General features: G+C 40.8%; 1 protein-coding gene across 8 annotated transcripts in view; it reads left to right on the top strand.

Annotated features, from left to right (window-relative positions):
- Positions 1–515: 515 nt before the first annotated feature.
- NR1H4 (nuclear receptor subfamily 1 group H member 4) overlaps positions 516–26,773 on the top strand; it is a 75,749-nt gene continuing 49,491 nt past the window's right edge. For 3 of the 8 annotated variants that reach the window (XM_066356921.1, XM_066356876.1, XM_066356868.1), the window contains exon 1: positions 25,773–25,901. In XM_066356921.1, the coding sequence (XP_066213018.1) occupies positions 25,793–25,901 (109 nt within the window). In that variant the 5' untranslated portion in view covers positions 25,773–25,792. Of the gene's footprint in view, positions 710–841; positions 1,126–16,248; positions 16,429–17,078; positions 17,214–25,772; positions 25,902–26,773 lie in introns of those variants that run through there. The other 5 variants (XM_066356882.1, XM_066356900.1, XM_066356890.1 and 2 more) reach the window with 5 other exon arrangements.

The raw sequence follows: 26,773 nt of genomic DNA, 5'->3' as shown, positions 1-26,773 counted from the left end.
CCATATAGAGCATTTTGCTTTTATTTTTTAGGCAATGGGAATCCCTTGGGAATTTTTATTAGTAGAACATTTAGCAAGGTGCTGGGTACATAGTGCTCAATCAATCGGTATATATTCAAGGAAAGAAGTAATAAAGGCTAACGTTGATTGCTCTGTGTCAGACAGTTTTCTAGACAGTTTGCGTATTTTTAGCTCTGCATGTATTTCTCACTGCAGCCCATGAGAGTTACTCCATCTCCATCTTACAGACAAGGAAACTGGAAGGCAGAGAGGCTAAGTGCCTGGCTGAGGGTCATGACAAATGAGTAGGTATCTGACTAGAGCCCATACTTTATACTGCTATGTGCTATGGAAAAGAGAAGGAAAAAAAAAAAAAAGAAAGGAAACAAGAGGTTTATGTGGTCAATGTTTGTCTTAAGCAAGGAAGCTGTGATCGGCCCAAATTAGCAGAGGAGAAGGGTGGATGGAAATAAGAAACATTCCAAAGATAGAGTCCACAAGAATCTGTTATTACTTGATAAAGGACGGCTGGGAGAGGGAAGCATGGAGAAGCCTCAGCATTCCTAACCTCAGTGCCTGGGAGGTGGTGCAACTGTGCAGAGACATTGGAGAGAGAGAAGGGAGATGCCAGTTCCCTCTTAGATGATGTACACAGAAAACTCGGTGCTCAGAGTCTAAAAGAACAACCTGAAGAGAAGTCTTTTTAAAGGCGAGTGTTTTTTAAAGGAGTGTTTTAAAAGTGTTCTGGGCTTCTGGGCTTTATCACATTCCCCACTCTGGGGCTCTGGGAGTCGGTCCTGGGAACCTTGAGGCTCTCCCTTTCTATGTTTATTTCGCTTAGCAGGGAAAGGATTGTTAATGACTAATCTGTGTCCACGTGGCGCAGAGCCAAGGAAGAGATGCTGCCGCGCGGGAAGGCCACCGTGAGTGTCCCCAGCTTCTGCTAGAACACCCGCCTCCTTGCTCCACTGGCTCCCGCGTTCGCCCCGGCACACAGCGAATTCTGACCATTCCTGGAAGAATTGCTGGGATTTGGAGAGGAAGACAGGACTCAGATCCTCCCATGGCCTTGAAAATTCATCTCTGACCTGAGACAAGCCGAGTGAGTACCTAATTCCTCGGGGAGTGGGGTGTCTGTCTATCTCAAGCCAACCGAGGGGAGGAGAGGTCATTTTCAAGTTTATCCTGAACATGGAGAAGCTTGGTCGACAAACTTTAGATTAGATGAATGTGACATAAAATCCAGAAAATTGTGAAAAAAGAAAAAAGAAATTCTTAAAAGTGAACAAAAAGAAGGCAAAAAGTGAATGAGGTTAACCTGACCTTATAGAAAAATAACCTGTTGACCCTATCGGATAATTATTTGGAAATATCTTTTTAACACTGTGGTCACCCGGGAGAATCACTGGGGACAATACATTTTGGAAATACTTCTGTTCTGATTCCATAGATAATTCGGCTTGTACCATGTGTTGTATTTGGGCGGCTTATCAAACCCTGGTGTGAGCTTGGGACTATGGCTAGTGTCTGTCAGGTGACTTGGAAATGAGGCAGGACAGTGTGTAAGCTGCCCTCAATGGAAATAAAAGTTTTTTCTGGAAGAGGACGTTTCAAAAGCTCTTTCTCTTTGACTACCATTGTAAACTCTTCTATGTCTTTTCGCTTCTCATATTAATAGCATTTGGAAATGTTTTTAAAATATGGATGATGTTAGAAAGAACTTGATTATTAAAATTGTCCGAAGTCTGAGTCTTCAGGTAAGGCATCTCCTTGTCTGCTTCCTGCCCCAGTGAATTGACAACGGTGAGGTGAGCCTGGATCATTTCTCTTAACTGAGTTTTTGTTTAGAAGTCAGAAGGGCATGTGTGTGTGTGTGTGTGGGGGGGGGGGGGTATGTACACGACTAATGTTAGATTCTTTCTCTGAGACACACACTGGGCTTTAACAAAATCCAGTGGAGCTTTAGAGGCTACCTCAGAAATATTGACACACGGGATAGAAAAAGATGTTGGGGAGCCATCGCTGAGTTTCCAGCTGTCACAGACTCCTTCACCTTTGAGTCAACCCCCACCCTCCAATTATGAACCTGCACCGCTTGCCCCATGATTTTTCTGTTTTGCTGAGAATGTTGCAATCCAGCTGATGCAACTTCGAGGTAGCTGATGAAGAGCGGGCCAGGGACGGCGCTCTCTGTCCCGAGCCCCTTCCTCAGGACTCGCAGTGCTGTTTTCTACCACACACCCCGTGGGGCAGGAGAGTAATGTCATCCTTGTTCTCCCTCTGATATCCATGTCTCCAAAACCTGGCCTGTTGTCATGGAACACCCACTAGCTGTGAGCCCCTGAGAACTTGGGAAGGGGAAGAAAAGAAAGGTGTGAGTGTGTGTCGCAGAGCTAACTTTGAATGTTTACTGACCTGTCACAGGCTTTATCTAAATGGCCTGTTTCCTTCTCACAATAACCCTGCAGGGAAGTTTTTCTTATCCTCATTTTTACAGATGAGGAAACTGAGGCTCAAAGAGGACAAATAACCTGTCCGTGGTCACACAATTAGGATAAGCAGGACCTGAATATGAGGGCAGGTCTTTTTGCTGCTACGCTGCTACGATTGGAGGCTGGGAGGACTTGCAGTCTGGAGGGATGGCAGAGCAGGTGGACCAGCCTGCAAACATGTCAGCATGGCGGGGGTGAGTTAAGTTCACCCAGTACAGCGGTGAACATCCGTAGGGCATTTTCTAACCACTGTACCACGAGCAGAGGAAGTGGAAAGTTTCCAGCACTATTTGCTTTAACCCAGAGGTCAGTTTGAGAGAGCTGATGGAAGACTTCAGTTATCAGCATCTTAATTAAAGACTGCAGGAACCCGCCGTGGCGTTGCGATTAGGGACCTCGGAGAGGAGCTTGGAGCTGCAGGGTGCACAGAGGCTCTGGGTTAAGAATGCCATGTGGATGCAAAAGGCTCACACTGTCATTAGGTGGGTAGATAAAGGAAAGATCAAATATACTGCTTACAAAAAATTAGGGGATATTTCAAAATGAATATGAAGCTATAAAATATCCCCTAATTTTTGGGAGCAGTGTTTATGTTCTTTTCTTGATAGAGAGTGTTTTCCCTTTATTTTGCTCACAGTCTCTTTTTCTCTTAAATTTTAGCCACGTAGATCACAATGAGGTGAAAAATATAGAATGATTTTCTTCCCAGAGCTTTTTTCAAAAATTTATATTTTCTGTCAGCAAAGAGGCAGCTACAAGACAATACTGTATGAGTGTCCTTAGTCACCAGGCTGCATGGGGAGGAGGTAGAGTCACCTTATATACAAACAGCCAGCCTCCTCTCCTCTCTCCCACCTCCCTCTTCTCTGTGACCCTTGGCCCCTTTGCCCTCCACAGTGAATTAGCTCCTCCCTCAGTTTCCCCCTTTCCAATTTTGACAATAAAGGAATGCCTGCTATTTCTTCTCTCCTCATTGTAAATCTGTGTCAGTATGACATTAATATAATGCAAGATGATTGGGAAGTGAAGTATTGTACAGAAAATTAAATCTTGCCCAGAAAAAAAATACTTGCCCAGGATAAGAGACCATTGTCCCTGGTCAGTATATTCTTAGGTCTTAGAATTATAATAGAGTTCTGGTGACTAATATTAATATGTATGAATAAAACATAAATTTTTCTTAATCTTTCACTTTTCTAGATAAGATTCCTAATAGAACTTTGAGATTTTGGTTCCCATTTTAAATGGATTTAGAAGGCCTCTTCCTGGTCCTGATGATCCTAGGATAACTTGGATCCTTTCTATGTTAATTAATGTCACTAGTTCAAAGAAAAGAAGAAATAAGACAACCTTGCAGTTTCAAGCCCTGGCAGAATTGTTTAATATGGTCTCTGGAAGGCACTTGTGCATGGGGAAGATAGTCCTGCTGAGGGGTGTTGCCGATCCGAGAAAAGCCCACTCTCCTGGGGCTCAGTTCTTTCCCCACCAAGTAGAGAACCCTCTGCTTCCAGTTCCTGGAGAGCTACGGAAGTTTTCCATGTTGATGCCAAGTCTACACCAGCCTGTCACTTAAGGAGCAAAATCTGGTCGTGGTCCAGTGTTAAGAGAGCAGGACAGAGGAAGATCATTCCAAAGTGGATGTGTCGGGGATCCTTATTTTTGTGGAGTCCAGAGTCTGAATCTGAGGCCATGATTGGATTTCAAGAGGCCAGAAACCCTTTAATACTGTATTTTAAAATGCATGCATTTTACAGTGGATTTTTAGGGCAGTGAGATGCTTCTCTATGATATTATCATGGAAAACCCACAAAATGCACCACACCAGGAGTGAGCCCTGATGTAAGCTATAGGCTTTGGGTGATATAATGTGTCAGTGTAGGCTCATTGGGTATGTCAAATGAACAACTCTGGTGGAGTGGATAGGGGGAGAGATTGTGCATTTGTGGGGACACGGGATATAAACAACAGTCCTCTTTCCCAGAGCATTTAAATGTGCCTGCTTATGGCATCCAACTGTATAACTGGCCAAATGGAGAATAGGGAATGAGATCCTCAATGCATTTATCTTATGAAAGAATTAGAACCTTAAAACTAAGTCTAACATCTCTCTTTACCTTCTCCAAAGCTATTCTCTGCTTTCCTCTTTCAATGTTAACACACAGAAAACATTCTCAGTCTTTTCAACCACAGGCTAATATTTGGTACTATAGATTGAGCACTGCATATTAACCACTTCTCTGTTGATGGTTATTTAGGTGGTTCCCACCTTCTCACCAGAAGAAGCAATGTTGCAATGAGCATTCCTGTGCACAAGGGCAAAGTTTTTCCAGGGAAGATACCTAAGAATTAGAATTGTATTTCATTTTAGTATACACTACTAAAAACCCTGCTAAAGATAAAAGACTATGCCCCCACTAGCAGGGCGTGAAAATATGTATTTCTATACATTTACTCTAACATTTAATATTATTAAACTTAAAAAGGTTTAACAATCTGATATGTGAGAATGGTATCTAGTTATATTAATTTGCATTTTTCTAATTATTAATCAGTTCCAGATGTTTTGTATGTTTATTGGCCACTTGTATTTCCCTTTTGGTAAATTTCCTTTTTGTATCCTTTGCCAATTTCTGCCCTGAATTGTTTATCCTTTCTGTTTTTATTTATATGAGTTATTTATGTATTGTTTGTACTATTTTTAACTATTTTATTTATGTTGTAAACATTTCCTTCCACTTTGTTTCATATATTTAGCTTTGCTTATGGTGTCTTGATTTCTGTTGTCTTGATTTTAACATTGTCAAATTTATTCTTTTTTTTAATTTATTTCTTGTTTAGTAAGTCCTTCTTGATCCCTAAGCTCATAAAGGTCATAAATATATTTACCTGGGTTTCTATCAATAATTTCATAATTTTAAAGTCTTTGATTCATCTGAGACTCATTTTTAAGAGTGATACAAGATAGACATTTTTATTCCGCTCCCCCACCCACACCAAAAAAATAGCCAGTTTTTCTGACATTATTTCTTGAATGAATAGAAATAATCCTTCCTCCATTGATGAGAGCTGAATTCACTGACTACAGCATAGAGAATGATTTATGGTTACTCAGAACACAGCATGCTATCTTCCCTTCCCATGCTTTCCCCATTCCATGACTTTTGCATAGTCTAATGCCTGCTCCTTCAAGATGAAATTCAAGAATCAGGCTTCTGCCCTCAGAAAGACCTTTCTCATTCTCCTAGTCACACCCCTGCCAATGACTTTCATTTAGAACAAAATCCAAACTCTTCACCACGGTCGACAGGCCGTATGAGAGCTGTCTACTCTTGGATTTCATCTCCTGCACTCCCCTGTTGCTCACTCATCTCCAACCTCACTGGGCTTCTGCTCTTCCTTCAGCACTCCACGCCCTGGCCCTTAGCACTGGTTAACCACTCTGCCTGGACTTATTTTTCCTTGACAGACTTAATCCTTCTTATCCTCCACCTCTTAGTTCAAAAGTCCACTCTTCAGAGAACTCTTTTCAGATCACCCTCTCCAACCACATCACTCTCTTCCTTTTCTTCTTTTTATTATTATTTAGAAATTAAATTTAATGAGGTGACATTGATCAATAAGAGTACATAGGTTTCAGATGAACACCTGTATAACATTTGAACTGTTGATTGTGTTGCGTGCCCATCGCCCAAAGTCAAATCATTTTCTGTCACCATATATTTGTCCCTCTTTACTCCTCTCTGCCCACGGCCTCCTCTGGATAACCAATTCACTTTTATCTATGTCCATGAGTCTCAGTTTTATATCCCACCTATGTGGGATATCCCTTATCTTGTTTATTTTTTTATTATCATCACTGAAAATCTTATACACTTATTTGCAAATTACCTATCTCTCCCACTAGAATGTAAGCTCCATGAAGACAGAGATTTTTTTTTCTGCCTCATCCACCATTCTATTTTTAAGACCTCAATCAAAGCCTGATACATAGGGGAGAATTACTGAATGTTAAATGAGACTGTCCTTGCTGTGCTCCTAAAGGGATTTATGCTTTTAGAGCACTTCCCACACCAGTTTTAATTAAATTTCCCTTGCCTGACTTTTCCACTAAGCTTCTTGAAGGGTCATGATTTTTCTTTTCCCTTAAGAACATTCTTCTTGCCTTTGGGCTGAATCCAGGGCTTTCCCTGGGCATGAAATGTTGATGGTCAGAAAAAGTTCACTTTTTTCCCTGCCCTTTGAGAGTAGATGACATAAGTATTCAACAAAATATATGCTTTGCCATTAACAACTGGTTTCATCTAAGAAAAATGCCACCAAGGATGGTGACTTTGGGTGTGAAGAGTTCATAGGCAATCAGCACATGTAACTAATTTTTATCTGTATCTTCTGAGAGTTGAGATTCTTCTAAGTCAGAGTCAAAGCCATTTAATTGGAGCAGGGTGCTTCTGAGGTCTCTGTTTGCAAATGGTTTTTGCTAAACCAGAGGCACTCCATTCACTATGAACTTCCTGTGACACACACGTCTAAACAAGTAAAAACTGATAACCAGAAAGGGGGAGCCTAAGCTCCCCGTCACCAAATGTCTTATCAAATTAAAAACAAACAGCACATACCATTTCTGAAGTTATTCCTGCGTCCTAAATGAAGACTTAGGTTACAGATCATACAAATAAACATGAAGTAAAATAAACACTTTGTCCCTGTTTCCACTAATACTTAAGGCTTCAGCTTTGCTTTGTCAGGCTCCTTCCTTTCCTTTCTCCTTTCTGTGTGCTAGACTCAGGTCCCGCCCTTTCCATCTTTGCAGATGCACCTGGTCATCTCATTTCATCAACAAATTGCCTGAATTTTCCTCGTCCTTTTACTGCTAACCTTGCCTGTCTCACTTTTTCATTAGAGTAATCTTGAAGATGGTTTTTATTATGACACTCAGAATTTCCAGTAACACCTCATTGAACACAGTTAGGGCCCCCAAACATCTTATGGAAAGAAGTTGCCTTCTTGTCAAAGCCTTAAAAAATGTGTGTGTGTGTGTTTGTGTGTGTGTAAGAAAGAATCCTTATATAAACTTGCATACCTTTACGGATGAGGAAGTTTTGCACATATATAATTTCATTCAATCTTTTTCATTATGAAATATTTCCAACACGCAAAAAAATAAGTAATATAATCAACTCCCTTGCGTTTACCCCCAAGCTTAAGAAGGAGGGCATTATATATAGATGCTACGGGAATTCCCTGTGTTCCTGCCCAGTCACTCCGCACCACTATTCTGCATGTAGGCACGGCACTTCCTTGAATGTGTCTATGGATTACAGCAGGTTTACAAGCTTTTTCCATAGAGGCCAGACCACGTGGGCTCTGTTGCATCTTCTTAACTCTACCCCTGTAGCGTGAAAACAGCCATCGTTAATATGTAAACAAAAGGGCAAATACGGGCATTGGCAGACTGAATTTAGCTCATGGATCATACTCTTCTGAGCCCTGTATTAGAATATAATTGATAATATGTAGTAAAATTATTTTGTCTATCTTTAAACATATAAATTTTATCAAACCGTATGTACCATTTTTTATTTATTTTTTATTTTTTATTTTTCTGAAGCTGGAAGCGGGGAGGCAGTCAGACAGACTCCCGGATGCTCCCGACCAGGATCCACCCGGCACGCCCACCAGGGGTTGATGCTCTGCCCATCCGGGGCATCGCTCTGTCACGACCAGAGCCACTCTAGCGCCTGGGGCAGAGACCAAGGAGTCATCCCCAGCGCCCGGGCCATCTTTTTGCTTCAATGGAGCCTCGGCTGCGGGAGGGGAAGAGAGAGACAGAGAGGAAGGAGAGGGGGAGGGGTGGAGAAGCAGATGGGCGCTTCTTCTATGTGCCCTGGCCAGGAATCGAACCCGTGACTTCCGCACACCAGGCTGATGCTCTACCACTGAGCCAACTGGCCAGGGCCCTGTATGTACCATTTTGTGACCTGGCTCTTTTGCTTAATATGATGTTTTCCAGTTTATCAATATGAGTATATATACTCCTAGTTTATTCACTTTAAGTGTTGTATAGTATTTAATTATGAATATACTATTTCTTTATTGTACCCATGCTCTTGTTGATGGACATTTATGCTGTTTCTAATTTTTTACTATTGGAAACAATTTAGTGAACGCTTTTCTATACTTTTATGTGAAAACTTATGAACAGTTCACCTTTTAATCTTTATAGCAGCCCTACTATTTAGATTTTTAACCTTTATTTAACTGAGGTTCAGGGTGTGGTGCATGGGTGGTGTTCAGTGAAAAATTCCAGGGCATACATGAAGCTATAATAGACTGAAGTAGGTTTCCCATCCTACGCTTCTCATGCCTCCCCTCCTGGCTGCCCTGACCCGTGACATTTCTACTAGACCACTATTATTTATATGTATGCATAACACTACAAGCCACGAAGGGAGATGTAAAAGCAATATAAACTATGATTCAGCCTTCTAGGAGCTTATAATCTGGTGATAAAGCAGGGAAGACAAGACAGATGACGTCAAATCATTATTTACCACATGGTCGTGGATGAAGGAGGAAGATATAAATAAATGATGGGAAGCATCCATTGAGAAGTGGAGATCCGTGGGTTAAAACATATAAAATTAAGATACAGGAGTATGTTTGAGTAAATTGAGATATACCTTTCCCCTAAAAGGCAAAAATAAGTGTTATAAACATGTAGATCTTCCTACCTTATTATGTAAATTTGGTGCCATCTCAAATTCCCAAAGGAACTTTTAAAAAAGAATACGATATATGATGTGATAGTTTATTGTGAAGAACAAGAAGGTAAGACTATCTTAAATGTTAAAAAAGAATGAACTGTAATAGGTGACATTGGTACAAGATGTGACTGCATGTTCAATGGAAAACTAAATCAGTTTCAATCAAAGAAGCTTTGAAAGAATCATAAGTCAATATGAAAGGGAAAAGGTATTTAACAAGTAATTCTGAGAAAAATTTACCTTATACCATAAACTAAAAATAACAGGCAATAAAAATAAGCTTTAAAAATAGTTAACACACTTAACAATGTGAATACAATGTAAAACTTTTCAGGTAAAGATAAGTAAAAGGCGCCTGACCAGACGATGGCACAGTGGATAGTGTTGGACTGGGATGCGGAAGACCCAGGCTTGAAACCCTGAGGTTGCTGGCTTAAGCGCAGGCTAATCCAGCTTGAGCACAGGCTCACCAGCTTGAGCAAAGAGTCACTGGCTTGAGCGTGGGATCATAGACATGACCCCATAGTCACTAGCTTGAGCCCAAAGGTCACTGGCTTGAAGCCCAAGGTCACTGGCTTGAGCCCAGGGTTGCTGGCTTGAGCAAGGGGTCACCCACTCTGCTGTAGCCCCTCTCCCCCACCCACCCCCGTCAAGGCACATATGAGAAAGCAATCAAGCTGTAACAATGAATTGATGCTTCTTATCTCTCTCCCTCCCTGTCTGTCTGTCCCTATCTGCCCCTCTCTCTGACTCCATCAAAAAAAAAAAAAAAAAAAAAGATAAGTAAAAGGCAAGTAAAAATGTTTGTAGCAGATACCATATTTCCCCATGTATAAGATGCTCCCATGTTTAAGATGCACCTTCATCTTGGGGTCCGAAATTTGAAAAAAAAAAGTATTACATAAAGTTATTGAACTCAAGTTTTATTCATCATAAAATTCATACAACTCATCAAAACTCCCATCCATTAGCTTGTTCTCATCTGTGTCTGATGACAAATCACTGTCTTCAACAATGAGCGCAAAATCAAGCATGAAAAAGCGTCAAATGCAAGTAGAAAACTACAACCACTGTATAAGATGCACCCAGTTTTTAGACCCCAATTTTTTTCAAAAAAAGGTGCGTCTTATAGGGAATTATGGTATACCAGAATGCTAATAATACATTCAAGATACAAAGAATCCTTGTAAGGCAATAAAAAAAATGAGCACTTCCACAGAAAAAAAAATGGCAAAGGATATAAACAGGAAATGGAAAGAAATTAATATATATATAGATATGCAATAAAGATGTAAAATTTTTTTCAATTTCACAGATAATCAAAGAAGTACAATTTAATATAGTGAAAGAGAATTTGTCACCTAGCAAATTAGAAAAGATTGTTGAAAATGAGAGTAGGTAATGCTAAAACAGGTATGGTGAGAAAGAGACCCTTATTCACTGCTGGTGGGGGTGTTAATGGAAAGAACAAAAGTAATAGAATGCAACTTGGCATTTAAAACATCCTTTTTTGTGTTGTCTAAATTTTCGGCAATGGCCTTTTTATTTAAAAATAAAATTTGAAAGCTTTTCAGGAAAACAGTACATGAAATAAGAAAGTCTGTGTGCAAATTCAGATATTTTTTTCTTATTTGCTCTGATCCCAAACTTAATCCTCTGAGTATTAGCACATGCATGAATCTGAATAGAAATGTGGCTTCCCATTATCTGGGCTTTTATTAGTAACATCAGAGAATTCTTTGGCTCTCTGTCTGCAGTTTTTCAAAGTTCATTATTTAAACAGAAGCTTGGACTATATTTCTAAGAAGCCTTCCTCCATGAACGCATGCGCTCTGTCAGTGTTTGCTTGGCTGTGATCGAACAATGGGGTCTTCCTTTCTGTCTGCATGCTCTCTTCCCCAGCAGACCACATTCTCTAGCCGTGCTCTTTGGAATGAGAATGAACCACCCTGTTTGTAAAGAGTCTAACAGGCACTCATCATAAGTAGTAAGAAACCCAACCCAGAAAATCTTTTACTAAAGCTCTCAAAATCTTAGTCACTAGACATCTTTTTAAAATCCAAATTGACATACATATTTTAGCTCCAATAGAAAAGTATGGCAGAATAATCAGGAGTAGATAGATATTCAGGCATAAAGAGGTGCTACATTAGGATAAAACAACACAGTGAAGTGGAATGTCACGTGAGCACAAGGAGGAACTGGGATGATAAACAAATCGGCAAATGCTAGAGAACGACTTCCTGTATTTCTCAGAAGGATGAGAGAGGATATTAAGCTGTTATGGTATTTAGATTTAAGAGTATTGTAACAACATGTAAAAGTGTCAACTTTTACAATATGTCAGAAATTACATTTTTCTGCAATTACTTCATTTTTTAGTGAAAAACTTCAGATGTCAACCCAAAAATGTGTTGAGAGAGCATATTGTTTTTCAACCTTGTTGTAGGGGGTAAATGAGCAAAACTATTCAAAGGCCATTAATGTGGAAAATTCCCATTGCTTATTCTTAGCCTATAAAATGATTCTTTATGTGGAATGGAATATTTGAAGGAGAGAGAGAGAGAAAAAAAAATGGATTCCAGAACAAAGTTCTGGGGGGCTCCAGGGAGTTATTCATCTTATCACAGTTCTTTCCCCAGCAAGGGGGTAAAGAGCATTAGAGAAAAGAAGACACAGAGGTAACCCTGATTAAAGAAACAGTGTACATAGAAACACTTGCCAAATACTTGGGACGTACTTGGTGCTCATTAAATGACAAAGCAATTATGGCTGAATCTGCCAACCCCAGGAAGGAGCTGTTAGGAGGCAAAGGAAACCCTACCATCGTGAGATGTATGTAATTAAGGGGTTCACACCGCCATTTGTTCATAGTTTACCTATACTATTGCTAGATTTTTTGGAATTTCTTGTGTTTTTTGTTTAAGGCAGAGATGAACAAACTTTTCCTGCAGAAGTCTTGGCTCTGTGGTCCATACAGTGTGTTACAACGACTCGTCTCTGCCACTATAAGGAGAAAGAAACCCAGATAATCCATAAACACGTGGGTGTGGCTATGTGCCAACAATATTTTATTGATGTACATGTAAATTTGAACTTCATGTAGTTTTCATGTGTCGTGAAATATCCTTCTTTTAGTGTTTTTCAGCTGTTTGAATATGTAAAACCATTCTTAGCTCACAGGCTGTACAAAAACAGGCAGTGGTCCCATTCTGGCCTTCGGGCAACAGTGTACCAAACTGCAGTTCATGGTATGGTGTTTAAGAGCTGTTTATGCTTCAAGTGGGTATTGTATCTGGACGAATACACAAGAAACTGGCCCCTGTGATTGTATCTGGGTAAGGGAAATGGGTGATAGAGCTGGAAGAGAGACTGACTTTTCAGTGTGCTGTTTGAATTGCTCACTATGTGCTTGTGTTGCCATTTTAAAAATTCAAGTTTCCTTTTCAGGAGGCTGTTTCAGGTATCATAAGCCCAAACAACCTGATTTGAGCAGACTCTGCCAACTGTCTGCACTCTAGAGAGCTCTGTTGTTAGCTCTTCAGGGGCACCCACAGAGTGGGACTCCAGCCAGGGTAATAATTCAAATGATACAGAATTAGGGAAATGGATTTTCATTTGGGTAAGAGTGATAAATTCTGTCCTTTGCACCAATAAGAAAATAAAATCCTTGGCTCAGCGGTAGAGCGTCGGCCTAGCGTGCGGAGGACCCGGTTTCGATTCCCGGCCAGGTCACACAGGAGAAGTGCCCATTTGCTTCTCCACCCCTCCGCCGCGCTTTCCTCTCTGTCTCTCTCTTCCCCTCCTGCAGCCAAGGCTCCATTGGAGCAAAGATGGCCCGGGCGCTGGGGATGGCTCTTTGGCCTCTGCCTCAGGCGCTAGAGTGGCTCTGGTCGCAACATGGCGACGCCCAGGATGGGCAGAGCATCGCCCCCTGGTGGGCAGAGCTTTGCCCCTGGTGGGCGTGCCGGGTGGATCCTGGTTGGGCGCATGTGGGAGTCTGTCTGACTGTCTCTCCCTGTTTCCAGCTTCAGAAAAATGAAAAAAAAAAAAAAAAAAAAAAGAAAATAAAATCCTTATCTTGTACCATTTCTTCTGGAAGAGTGTGGTCAATGTCAGGGAATTTGGCAAAACTAAGCAAGAAAAACAATTAATACAAATCATTTAATTGAGGTAGCATTTCTTGAGGGCCCATTGTGTGCCAGGCTCTTGAATTAAAGGTGCCAAGTTGATATGAATGTATAGAGGAAAACAGAAGAGAAGAATCCAAAATGAAAATTACTGTGCCTAGAAAACATGACAGAGCTATGAGGTACTGGGGAAATACAGGAGCTGGACGGACGTGACTGATGGTTAGAAAAGACAATGGGGGGGAGTGAGCACGGAGGGAAACCTAGGGTAAGAGCCAGAGAGCTGAAATCTTCTGTTTAATTTTCAAGGCCAGAGCAACTGGCTCTTAAATTACAGAGTATAAGTTTGGATTGAATATTAGAAAAAATTGCTGACCCTGCACATTGTGGGTTCCTGGAAATTGTTATGGAAAACGGGAATTTCCTATGGTTAAAAATAAGAGAAACTCGATCTATAACAATAGTTGTATGAATTTTGAGGAACTTTTCCACCCATTTATTACACAATATACAGATACACACATACATAATTATCATACATAATTCATGTATATAAATATATACACATTGACTATGTACATAACAGTTCATGTACACATATTAAAACTTGAATTTCCCAAGTCCTCAAGTAGCTTGTGAGTATGAATGAGGCCCCAAACTCAATGTTTACTGACTTATTCCTCAGGACCTTCAGCTCCCTACCAGAGACCTCCACCCCATAAGTATTTCAGGGCTGCCTTGAGGTCTCTTTATGTTTCTTTATAATCAAGTCTGCTCTGGCCACTCTTTCTACTACTTTTTGTGTCCATTGGAGAGAGCAGTGCTCAACCAGTGGTCACAGCTCCTCTGCTGGGCATTCTCCATGGATTATGGTGCTACCTCAGCTGCTGCTGCTATTTCACAATTGCGCCAGAATGGCCCTGAGTTGGGGTCAAAGTTCCACTGTTATATGTGGCAGAGGTTGAGTGTGAGGGTGGAGTTAACATGAGCTCTTTCTCCTACTTATTGTGTTCTGTTAGGAAGGTCTATCTTAAACTTCAGTGTTTCTAAGCTTCATTTTTATTTATAATGTTCTCCCTTTTTATACCAGGGTTATAAGAAGACCTCTTGAACCTAGTACAGGTTGGTCAAAGATGGAGCTTCATTGAGAATTACACATTCCCCCAATGACTGTGGCTTTTCTTTGGGGTGAAGTTCATGGTTCCCAGTTCCTTCTGACTTTAGAATGTGTTTTCTCCAAACAAATCCTTTGGCTCACTGGACAGCAGACTTTTTGGTAGGATCATGCCATTGGTTCATCAGATAGACCCAGATATGTCTGCAGTCCCACAGTGAACACAGTTTGTATCTTTTCACTAAATTCTTCAACCTCTCATCTCTTCTCCTTAATTCATATGTTCCCTAGTATTGCTTATTATAGCGGAATGTCTACAGGTAGGGTAGATCTTACAATTGATTAATTAGGCTGTTCAATGTTGTCATTAAAAATATAGGTTCTTCAACATAAATGAACAAACAAAGCAGAAATAGGCTCGTAGATACAGAGAACAGGGTGATGGTGGCCAGAGGGGAAGGAGGTTGGGAGGCTGGGTAAAAAGGTGAAGCAGTTGAGAAATACAGATTGGTAGTTAACAAAACAGTCACAGGGATGTCGGTACGGCATAAGGAATATAATAAATAATATTGTAATAGCTATGGATGGTGCCATTTGGGTACTGGAAATATCAAGGGGAATAATTTATAAAGTATATGACTGTCTACTTATATGCCACTATGCTGTATGCCTGAAACTAATACAAAATAATATTGAATGTGAACTGTAATAGAAAAAACTTTTAAAAAACTGCCCTTGAAACCACTTCTTCCCTCAGCTGTTTCCCTAGCTTGACTATTAGAGCATCCTAATCTTTGTTTTCATCAACAGCTTTGCATACAATATGAAATTATCTATATATGTGTGTGATTATTTTCTAATGTCTCTATTTCCCATTAAACTTGATGTTGTAGATCGTGGATGCTTCCTTTTTTTTTTTCTTCTTTTTTTTTAAATCTGAAGCTGGAAACGGGGAGAGATAGTCAAACAGACTCCCACATGCGCCGGACCAGGATCCACCCGGCACGCCCACCAGGAGCGATGCTCTGCCCACCAGGGGGCGATGCTCTATCCCTCCGAGGCGTCACTCTGCCGCGACCAGAGCCACTCTAGCGCCTGGGGCAGAGGCCAAGGAGTCATCCCCAGCGCCCGGGCCATCTTTGCTCCAATGGAGCCTTGGCTGCGGGAGGGGAAGAGAGAGACAGAGAGGAAGGAGGGGGGTGGTGGAGAAGCAAATGGACGCTTCTCCTGTGTGCCCTGGCCAGGAATCGAACCCGGGTCCCCCCCGCACGCCAGGCCAATGCTCTACCGCTGAGCCTACCGGCCAGTGCCTCCTTTTTTTTTTTCTTTCTCCAATGTATCTCCAAAGATCTAGCACAGAGCTTATTGCAGAATAAGTCCTCAACAGATGTATTTTGAAAGCACAGATAAATGAGCGAATGCAGCAAATATAGCAGGCATCTGCTGCTTACTACTGCTTGAACTGGACCATTTTGTTGAGTGAGAAAGGAAAAAATAGAGACATGAATAGTAGGAATGTTCTAATGAAATAAATATTAGGCTAAAACAATAACAACAACAACAACAACAATAAACTCCTGTATATTTTCTTCCTGAGTAGAAAATATAGTTATGTATTTATAAACAAAGTGATTTCTCTGTAGAGACAAAATAAAGAGATTTAAAAATCACCCTCAGAAAACAGCCTTGGAAAAGAGCTTCCAATAGCACACATTTTAATTACTCGACCTTTCAAATTACTTCTTCAGGGAGCTAGAAGACATATTGGAAAGAAAAAAAAAAAGGAAGGAAGGAAGGAAGGAAGGAAGGAAGGAAAGAAGGAAGGAAGGAAGGAAGACCTAGAGCTATAACTGAAAGTTAGCACTGCTTCTCCTGGCTTCGTGGATTAATTCTGGACAGCTCCTCAGAATGAAACTGCAGACATTTTGGTGAGATTTCCATTGTTTTTCTGTTTATCATAACTTCTTTGTATCCCAGATAAACATATGATCAGGTAGACTGTAAGGGTGAAAATGCAAATCCCTTAAATTTTCTCTAAAAGACAAAGATAAAGATCTTGGAGAAATACTTTTTAATTTTTAATTTGCTGACATAGTGCCTACTCAACTTAAGAAAATTCCAGTAGAAAGTGGTCTTAAATTACTTTTGGGTCTGTGCAAAGACCTGTTCAACTTCAGAATAAAATTTAAGCTAATAAATGATTGATTCATACTATTCAAAATCAAGGCCTTTATATTTATTTCTAGGTTTTTAAAAATATATGTAAAATAAATAAAATTTCTTTTTTCAAAATGTCATTATGCTTTGCCCTAAGCTTCCAAGTATTGAAATTTAAATGAAAACATATAGCATTTTCCCAGATAAATTACAGATGATCTCTTCTGAAAGCACATACCCTGGACACTTATAAGTACAAATTAGGTGTAAAAATGATAAAAATCGAGAACAAATACCTACAGGAAGACCTTGGCAAGATGTCAAAAGGGAGCCCTTCGCCATTTCGTAAATTAGCTCTCCTTCCTGTCTTAACCATCTCCCTCCTCTTTCCCTAAACTCTATTTGTTTATTTGCCTTTCAGGGTGTTTTTTTGAAGACTGCAATAACAAAGGTGCATTCTCAAACAAAAAAGTTTGGATGGGCTCAAAAATGAATCTAATCCAACACTCCCACTTACCTGCTGCAGATGAATTTTCCCTCTCTGACAACTTATTTGGTAAGTGGCCAAGTTCATTTAAACCTATATAAAACAAACCACAATTTGGAAATGCATGAGAACAAAGCTTAGATGATGAGTGCAACAGTGAGTCCAAAAAATGTTTTCCTTCCTTCTAAGTGCTCAGTAAACGTTAGCTACTGTGCAATGCTACAGGTAGACAGAAGCTTGGATTCTCAGAGCCTAATAGTCTTCTCTTTTATAGATGAGAACAGCCAGTCTGAGGGAGTTTTGTGACTTGTCCAAGGCCACGAAGCTAGATAATTAACAGACCTCGGAGGAGAAACAAATTCCTGCTCTAGGGCTGAGTCTGATCTTATTGCAGCATGTACTAAAGTATAAAGTCATGATTCTTATGGTTTAATATTACACCTAGTAAAGGCTGAGATTGCTTAGGTTATAGCTTTGCAGTAGGATTTCTACCCACCATCCTTCTGGTGTTGGGGGATGTATGGCATGGTGCCAGGATTAGTCATTTACACTGGCTTGAGGACAAATTGTACTAAGCTGTTTCCAGTAGATCTGTAACTAGATGGCACCATAAAATGATATAGTGCTCCACATTATGCATTTATGAAAAAAAAACACCCTTATTTTACAGAGTTTTAATTGGGAATATCAGCAAAGAGTCAGCAGAGGTAAATTTGGGGAGGGGGGTGATGGGGAAGCATTGTGCCACTCTTAAAATAATTCCCTTATACATAATAGCCCTGCTAAGAGAGCTTGGATGCTCCCAGTTAATTCACTCTACATGAATATAAGGACCATGGTAGACAATGCTAATGAAAATGCAAACACTTGAAATTTTACTAAAGTCAGTGTTTAAAGGCATGGTCCCCTATTTCATTGCAGACATCCAGGAGATGGTAATAGCTTTCAGTCATTAGCAACTCAGTGCAGGATGTTTAATTAGGCCCTTTCTAAGGAGAGGACATTATTGGTATTATCTATTTACATGTCTACCTGCCCCCATACAGTATAAGAGTATTTAGGGCAGTGACGATATTTGATTAACCCAAGTGTGCACTTGGATAAATAAGAATCACGTCATAAACAATTGGAGGGAAGGAGGAAAGAGGTTAAGTATGACGAGAGATATTTATCGGTAACTCAGAGAGACCAAAGGCAGCGGTAATTATTTATGAAATGCCAGTTCTTGCACATACTTGCATTCAGGGCCAATAGGCCCTACGTCCAAGTCTAGCTACTTGACCATTTGCTTCTGGCCTTTCCTATAAGTCCTTGAAATTATCAGTATGTAGACATCTTTATCATTTTTGCTCTACCAATCAGAATGCACAGGATAATTTACACTGTAGGTAAATATCATCGACTAAGGAAAATTCCATTTAAAGTTTTTTCCCCCCACATAAAAACTCCATTTTCTGCTCTGAAATTTTATGACTACTTGCTAAGATCTCAAGCAAGCACTTTGAAGGGTGACCTCCGCAGCCCCTAGGTGGAAAGACGTGAGGAGATAGAGAAACAGCTGTGAAGGTGCTGACAAGTTAGAAGCGTCTGAAAGCGATTGCTGAGGCCGCTCTGTGACTAGTGCTTGCAGCGTTCTTCTCCCCTCCTCACTCCTTCGCTGGACCACATTCTTAGCCAGTTTCCTAATGCTTCGTGGAGGCTTTCTGAGAATAGATGGCACAAGATAGTGGGCTGCAATGCACAGCTGCTGTTCCCAGCTGGAGCAGCCTCTTCAAATCTTCCTCAGGCCCCCCTCTCCTGGTAAACTAATCTGAACCCTGTGTGACCATGAGGACTCCTTGTCATTTTTCCCATTGAGCTCAAGAGCCAGGTCTAAGCATTTTTTTTCCTACACCTTTTCCCCCTAAGGCCTCGGTCTTACTCCACTCTACATACCTAAACTAAGATATGCTGAAGCCGAGGGGGAAGACTTGCATTTTGACTCCTTTAGTTCTCCCTCTCATCTTCTTTTCGTGAGGACACTGGTGGATTCTATAGATCTCCCACTCAGAGCTTAGGATATAGAGCTCCAAGGAAGTCTGTGTGGCCCATAAATGAGTAACCCACAGTGCCTAACTCACCACTCTTAGCTCTTGAGATATACCAGAGATTCAGGAATGTTAACTCATGGGCTCAATTAGCTAGAGCTAAACTCTTTCCCAATGATCCAACTATATATTCAATATTAAACACAGTAGTCCTATTGTGATAACAAGGGCACATGAAGTCTATGGTACAGCACATGGCTAGCCATCCAAACATTGAACACTGACTATATTATATACTGGACGTTGCAATAAAGCAAGAAGCAAGACAGGCAAGCTCCTAGTGGAGGATAGACTCACAGGAAACATGCAAATAAATAAACAAGATACCATCAGGCAGTGATAAGAGCTATGAAAACAATAAATCAGGGTGATGTCATAGTAACTCAAAGAACGAGGCTGCTGGGGCTGCCCTACATGGTGTGGTCAGAGAGGGGAGTTAACAAGCTGAGCTGAGACCCAAAGATGAGCTAAGGACAACATGCTAGGTGGAGGAAATAGCAAATGCAAAGACCCAAAGTCTAGAATGGACTTGGAAGGGCCTTGCCTTCTCATTTTTATTAAGGGCAGTGGAAAGAGACTAGGAAACTGACTCTGGAGCTTGCATTTCCATTAACCAGCACTTATAAGAAGAGATGATTAAATTTGGAATTCTAGGATCCTTGTCTATGAATGGTAACCCTGAAAAGCAGAGCCTGAGGCCGGGACTCCTGTGCAGGAGGCTTTCCCAGGGAGCAGACCAAAGGTCTGGGGCTCTGAGACAGGAAGGAGGGAAGACCACCATGAGATGAGTAATGAAGGTCACTGCTGTGGGCCAGGGGAGCTTGATTCCACTGGGAGTAGCACAGAGAATTGCCCGCTGAGGGACTGGGGACTGGGGACTGGGGCACTTCCTAACTGACCCCTGGCTCTGCTGGTTGAGCATAGCCCCTGGGGGCATCAACTCTCCGGCATTTCTGTGCTGTGCTGTGGCCACTCCCACTGGAACAGGGCCAAGTAGCCTGGAGGTATTAAAGAAGTCTGAGACAGAAAGCAAAATGATGCATGGTGTGTTCTTGAAATGGCAGGCTGTCCACTTGAGGTGAGTGGGTCACGTGATCATCTGCTGCAGCTCCAGATGAAATGAGAGGTGAGCTAAGGCATGTGACACCAGGTGGGTCTGTCACACAGTCTAATGGGAGCCCTCCCCCCCACAATCAGAATACTGCAAGGAAGGCTAAAATTGGGGTTGGGGCACAGATTTGCTCTCTAGTCCTTGTAGAAAAGAAGAAAAGAAGCTTGAATAGAATAGAATTATGAAAACGAGGCTGGAATCACCTTGCCAGGCCCTTTCATTTAGCCGGCTGCCACCCATCCCTGACAAATCCAGACAGGAATCTAGTCCTTGACAACTCAATCCTCAGCGGGCCTCCGGCGGAAGGACACAGTGACCTGACAGAGTTAGGTCTCCTTTCCTCGAGCGATCCCGCAAGCCAGGGAACTTGGTCAAAGATTAATTCCTTGGATTAAGAAAGACTTCTCTGGTGAATAAAGAAGGCAGGATCTTTACATAATTAGTGCATAATAAAAGGCAATAATGACAAAGTCCACAGCTTCCCCTGGTCTGACATAGTGAGTAGGGGAGGAGGTAGCATGTTAACTAAAACCTATGTATTCTATTAGCAGATTGTGGTTCAAGAACTCAAAAACTCAGAGAATTTCAGACCAAGTAAGCAGAAAAGCATTCTAATAAGAGCGCAGAATGAGCAAGAGACAGTGCAGTCTCTCACCAGTGCCCTCAGCGCAGCGAGCCCGGTTCACTTAGCTCAGTGTTCCGGGGGAAGTTCACTGACTGTGAGAGGAAATAAGTGATGAAATCGAATGAAATAAAGTCTCAGAAGCGACTGCTGCTCTCTGAACTTCAGCTTTCTCCCCTATTAAAACGGGGATAATAATGACACCCACATCCCAGCTTTCTGGGAGGACTGAATGGCTGTGTGGGAAAGTTCTGTAAACTTCAAGGCATCATAAAATGATGTAATTAGTCTAGGGCTTGATATGTAGTTGTTATTATTTAAATTGTTGAAACGATAAACAGCACTCTACTCATTCAAGGGAGGAAGTTCTGTTTATCTTAACACTGTCGAGTGCAAAGAATTTTCAAGGCGCCAATGACAGCTAACAGTATGGAAATACATTTCTGGGTGCCCCGAAGAAGGAAACATATGGTCTCACTTTGGCATTCCAGCATTGCTAACAACAGCCAGGAAATCCATGTTTTTATATTATTTTATTACTGTGTCCAACGGTCTGTGTAAAGACGCATTCTCAATGGGGCCAGTAAGTGGGAGGAGGCACAGCCCATGTAATAATCTGGTTCACTCAGATCCCCTTCCCTTAGCGATTTCTCATTGCTTTATGCTTCTTTTTTTTTTTTTTTTTTTTTTTTTTAAACTCTTTTTTTTTTTTTTTAGATTTTATTTATTCATTACAGATAGGAGAGAGAGAGAGAGAGAAGGGGGAGGAGCAGGAAGCATCAACTCCCATATGTGCCTTGACCGGGCAAGCCCAGGGTTTTGAACCGGCGACCTCAGCATTTCCAGGTCGACGCTTTATCCACTGCGCCACCACAGGTCAGGCATGCTTTATGCTTCTGTCAGCTCATTATGCCTCTTTTCTCTGGGTAGCTTTGTTTTTATTGGAATGTGGTTCATGCCTGTCTTTTGCTTAAATTAAAAGTCATTCCGGTGTTACAGCATCAGTCAGATGTTTTAAAATGCAATTAAAGGTTTCTAGATGCAGTTTTGTGGAATCTTTTTGACATTTGAGTTCAGGCATTTTTTTCATCTCACCGAGTTTAATGCAAGTGAATGCAGCCCTGAGTTGATGGGTGAATCAGAGCCAGAAGTTTCTAGAAGATGGAAAGATACCATACAAAATGAAGTTTTGTTTAACCATAATTTACATATTTCTTATTCATGTATTTTCCACAAATTTAAGCAGTCTCTAAGATTTGTTAATTCACCAGGGCTTTGGTTTTTATTCTCCCAAATTTTAGATGTACTATTAGTGAAGTTAAGAAATGATGAAAGAAAAAAAAATGTCTAAAGAGTCTTTTCTTATTATATACCACTGCCCTTTTAGGTAGGGCATTCATAACCTGTAGAAGGCACACAATAAGACAAAGAATGATAGGCAAGCTGGCCAGCTGGTGGGTTAATCCAGTTTCATCCAGGGCCTGGCTCTCAACCTTGTGGGCTAAAAACTACTATATCTCAGGGTTACTCAGGATAACCAAGCTGAGAAAGGTTGACTATAAAACCAGATTGCAAATGTCTACATTTACAGTGATAAAAAGAATTGGGATAATGATGACAGCTGCTAATTCTTAAGTGCTTTCTACACGTCAGGCATTATGCTAAGCACATTTTCGGTTTCTTAGCAGACAGAATTCCCACATTCAAGCCCATCTCTACCATTTCCTAGTATGTGGTTTTAAGCAAATTCCTTAACTTTGTGTGGGATACCTGCCTTGTTTATTTAAGCTATCAGAAGAATGTGTGGCCCATCATAAGTACTCTCTATTTCTATTTTCCATTAATACTAATTCTCATACCTCTCCTATAAAATAGATACCATCACTGTTCCCTTTTCACTGGTGAGAAGATGGAGATTTAAAAGTGTTAAATAATCTTCTTAAGGTTCCCTAGATCAGTGGTCCCCAACCCCCCGGCTGCGAATTGGTCCGGTCCATGGGCCATTTGGTACCGGTCCGCAGAGAAAGAATAAATAACTTACATTATTTCATTTTATTTATATTTAAGTCTGAATGATGTTTCATTTTTAAAAAATGACCAGATTCCCTCTGTTACATCCGTCTAAGACTCACTCTTGATGCTTGTCTCGTAAGTTCGACAATTATATTTTAAAATACCACAGTTTTTACGCGGTCACATAATTTTATTTTGTGCATTTATCCATCCCACCCTAAAGGCCGGTCCGTGAAAATATTTTCTGACATTACACCGGTCCGTGGCCCAAAAAAGGTTGGAGACCACTGCCCTAGATAGTAAGTGAGCAACCAAAAGATAAGCAGGATGACGATTCAGAATCGAACTGTTGAGGATCCAGGCTGAGAGAGTGCGCCTGCTCACCTTAGTGGAGAAAACCTTTCCAGTAAGATTGTGTCATTCTGAGTCTGTTGGCCAAGTCTTGTCTTGAGGGTGGCTCCTAGAAAAGCACTTGCCGGCACTGACTCTGGGAGTTAGCTTTTCTGAATAGCTTCACAGCTGATGCCCCCACTTGGCATGACTGGTGTATATCATTCACATTGCTCCCACGTACCATCCACAGCAGTGCTGTCCAACAGAACTTTCTATGATGATGAAAATGTTCTAGATCTGCTCTGTTCAATGCAATAGCCACTGTCCACATGTGCCTATTGAACACTTAAAATGTGACTGGTGTAACTGAGGAATTGATACTAATTTATTGAATTTAAATTAATTTAAGTAGCCATATATGGCTAGTGGGTACTCTTTCAGACAGTGTAAAAGTGCGGAGGCGGGGGTGTATTTTTAGAAAAGATAACGAGGTGGTTGGTCCTTACTGAGAGAACCAAAGAGATCCAGTCAGTCTTATTATAAGAACATCCCTTGTGGATATCACTCAGCAATAAGGGTTTCTTAGATCAGCCAAATAATCCTGCATATATGTATTAGTATAGAAATTTCTGAGGGAAATAGACAGACCCATTTGTATGACCAGTGAACAACTCAGTACAGAATTCTTGAAATAGAAAATTTAGAGGTAGTTTGTGTGGGTTCATGCCCTTTGGGTAGCACTTCCACTCAAAGCCAGGATAGCTCTTGGGTTATGAGGACAGGAGAAGGAGGTCAGAAGTAAACTGAGGACTGAGAACCACTCAGCAAATGGTAACTCTCGGTTGGGCAATCCACGCTGAGACATGCCCACGGACCATCACTCTCTCAGCAATTAGGGCAAGTGTGCTTTTGTTTTTTGGCCATGAAGTTTCAAGTCAGAAGACTTTGGTTAAAGTTTTAGTTTTATCCCTTAATAACTGAGTGACTTTAGACAGATCACTGAACTTCACTGAGTTGCCTCTCTGCGTCTGCAAAATAGGGTAAGAAGAGAGTGGGTATCATAAGTAATATCTTCCACAAAAGGTGCAAGTAGGGACCAGATGGGATAATAATGCATGTGAAACTGCTCTAAACTTGTGCTGTCTGTGTAACATCTTAGGAATGATTATTGTGTTTGTATAGCTCACATTTGCCTTTTAAAATGCTTGCATATTTATTATGTCATTTTATCTTCACAACAGGTCTGTGAAGGAACTAGGGTAGGAATTATCTATGTTTTACTGTCTGTTAATGTATACAAATGCAGCCTGCAGAAGCTAAGAGGCTGGCCTAAGGTTATGTAGTGCATCTACTTACATTATGCCTGAGCTCAGCCCTGGACCTCCTGAGTCCTATTCTAAAGCCTCTCTTACAAAAAATAAATCAGTTTCAAGCTTGAAATCTACCAGTTATGCTGCAGAAATGATTCCTACTCAATATGCAAGACCGTAAAACATGAGTCCAAAGCTGAATAATCATAACATCAATATAATAACGACAAATAGCCACCCATTGCTAAGCATTTTATAAATATTATTTTATTTAATTCTCATAATAAGTCTATGAAGTTACATGATTATCAGGAAATTGAGGCAGAAAATGGTTCAGAAATGTGTCCATGGTCCGCAGAGCTAGTGAATGCCAAGGGATCCTGAATGTATTATTTTGTTAAAGCTGCTGCAATGAAGTTCTGCATACAGGTGGCTTAAACAACAGAAATGTATTGTTTCACCAAACTAGAGGCAAGAAGTCCAACGTCAAGGTGCTGGCAGGGTTGGTTCCTTCTGAGGGCTGTGAGGGAAGAATCTGTTCCTGGCTTGGAGCTGACTGTTTTTGTCCCTATGTCTCTTCACAGTGTCTTCTCTCTATGGGTGTCGGTCTCTGTGTCCAAATTTCCATTAATATAAGGACACCAGTCTTATGGGATTAGGAACCAACCTAGTGACCTTGATTACCTCTGTAAAGATCCTGTCTCCAAATAATGTCACCTGCTGGGGTACTGGGTTACAACTTCAATATATTAATTTTGGGAAGAGCACAATCTCACCTAACACTGGATACAAACTCAGATCACTTGGCCTCACACTATTAAGCATTATGCTTTATTGCTTCCTGATGTTACAACACTATACCATTCTGTAGCCTTTTGATAGGAACAATTTTCAAGACCTAAAGCCTGGCACTTGACTCCTCCAATTCCACTTTTAGAACAAATCTACCTTCTAAAGAAATCCACCTCCCAAATTTCTTAAAGTGCTCCCTCAAAATGTTTATCTAAGAGACTGGTTACCAGCTTACTAAGGCAATTTGGCATCGAGGACTTTTCTCAGAAACATTTGCAAATATTCTGCTCGGTAATGAAGTTAATCAGTAAGCCACCCAACCTCTGGCCTCTGTCACTCCTTCCCTAGTCTCATTTTCAGTTGCTAGGAATAGGGGAAGAATGGTAATGCAGTTTCAGGAGTTAGAGAACTCAGTTCGCATGAGCCCTTGCCACAGCTGCACAGCATCAGGATTTGTCATGGAAACGATGAGCATGAAACCTGCTAAAGGTAGGACACTGTCTGCAGGTGCTCCTGGTCGAGCTTCTGCCACTGGACTGGGCAGATGTGGGGGACTTTCATTCGCGATGACAGTAACAGATCTCTATCAAAGGTGGTTCAGTCAGAACCAGAGACTGCGGTGAGAAGTTGGGGTGGGGTGATGTTTATAGGGTTCTAAATAGGTGAGTATTATATTGAGATTACATCTAAGTATGTTTTTCCTAAAATTCTTCATTGGGTAGTATGTAAAATTAGTACCATTGTTTCAGTGATGTGAAATACTAAGCTGTTCTACCAATAATGCCTGTGGACACTTGAGATAACATTGTATAATATATATAATGCAAAGTTTTAAAAATGGCAAGTCTCAGATCCCAGTGGGTTATGAAATCTATTTTGTGGCATGTGACCAGCATCAAAAACCAGAATAGAAAAGAAGAGAGGAGAATACAAGGAGAGGAGAATAGAAATGTCAGCGTGCACCTCAAGATGTCAAGATAAGTATTGCTTTATAGAAATTCTGTTTCAATTACTTTATATATATATTTATGTCTAAGTGTGTACAGGGGTCAAGGTATAAGATATATTTCACACTGTGGGTTGTGGTGAGAAAAATAAAAAGAGATTGAGAAACAATTTCTGAACTAGTTTCGCAGCACATTTCTCCTAATAGCCTACAGAAAATCAGATGAGTAAAGAGTTCAGCTTCAGGCCTAAGCTGTTGGTTTTCTCTGAAATAAGATGTGGATCATAATAAAAACATAGGTGAGAATGAAGACAATACCTTTTGCCCATTTTAATAGTCTTCTCAGAACAGCATCTTACCTTTTAAATTTCTAGCTGAAAGAGGAACTCTAATCATTTTTGCAATAATTACAATT

The sequence above is a fragment of the Saccopteryx leptura genome, chromosome 1, assembly GCF_036850995.1.
Source record: "Saccopteryx leptura isolate mSacLep1 chromosome 1, mSacLep1_pri_phased_curated, whole genome shotgun sequence".
NCBI lineage: Eukaryota > Metazoa > Chordata > Mammalia > Chiroptera > Emballonuridae > Saccopteryx > Saccopteryx leptura.
The sequence above is the reverse complement of the archived record's forward strand: the minus strand, read 5'-3'. Positions and strand labels throughout refer to the sequence as shown.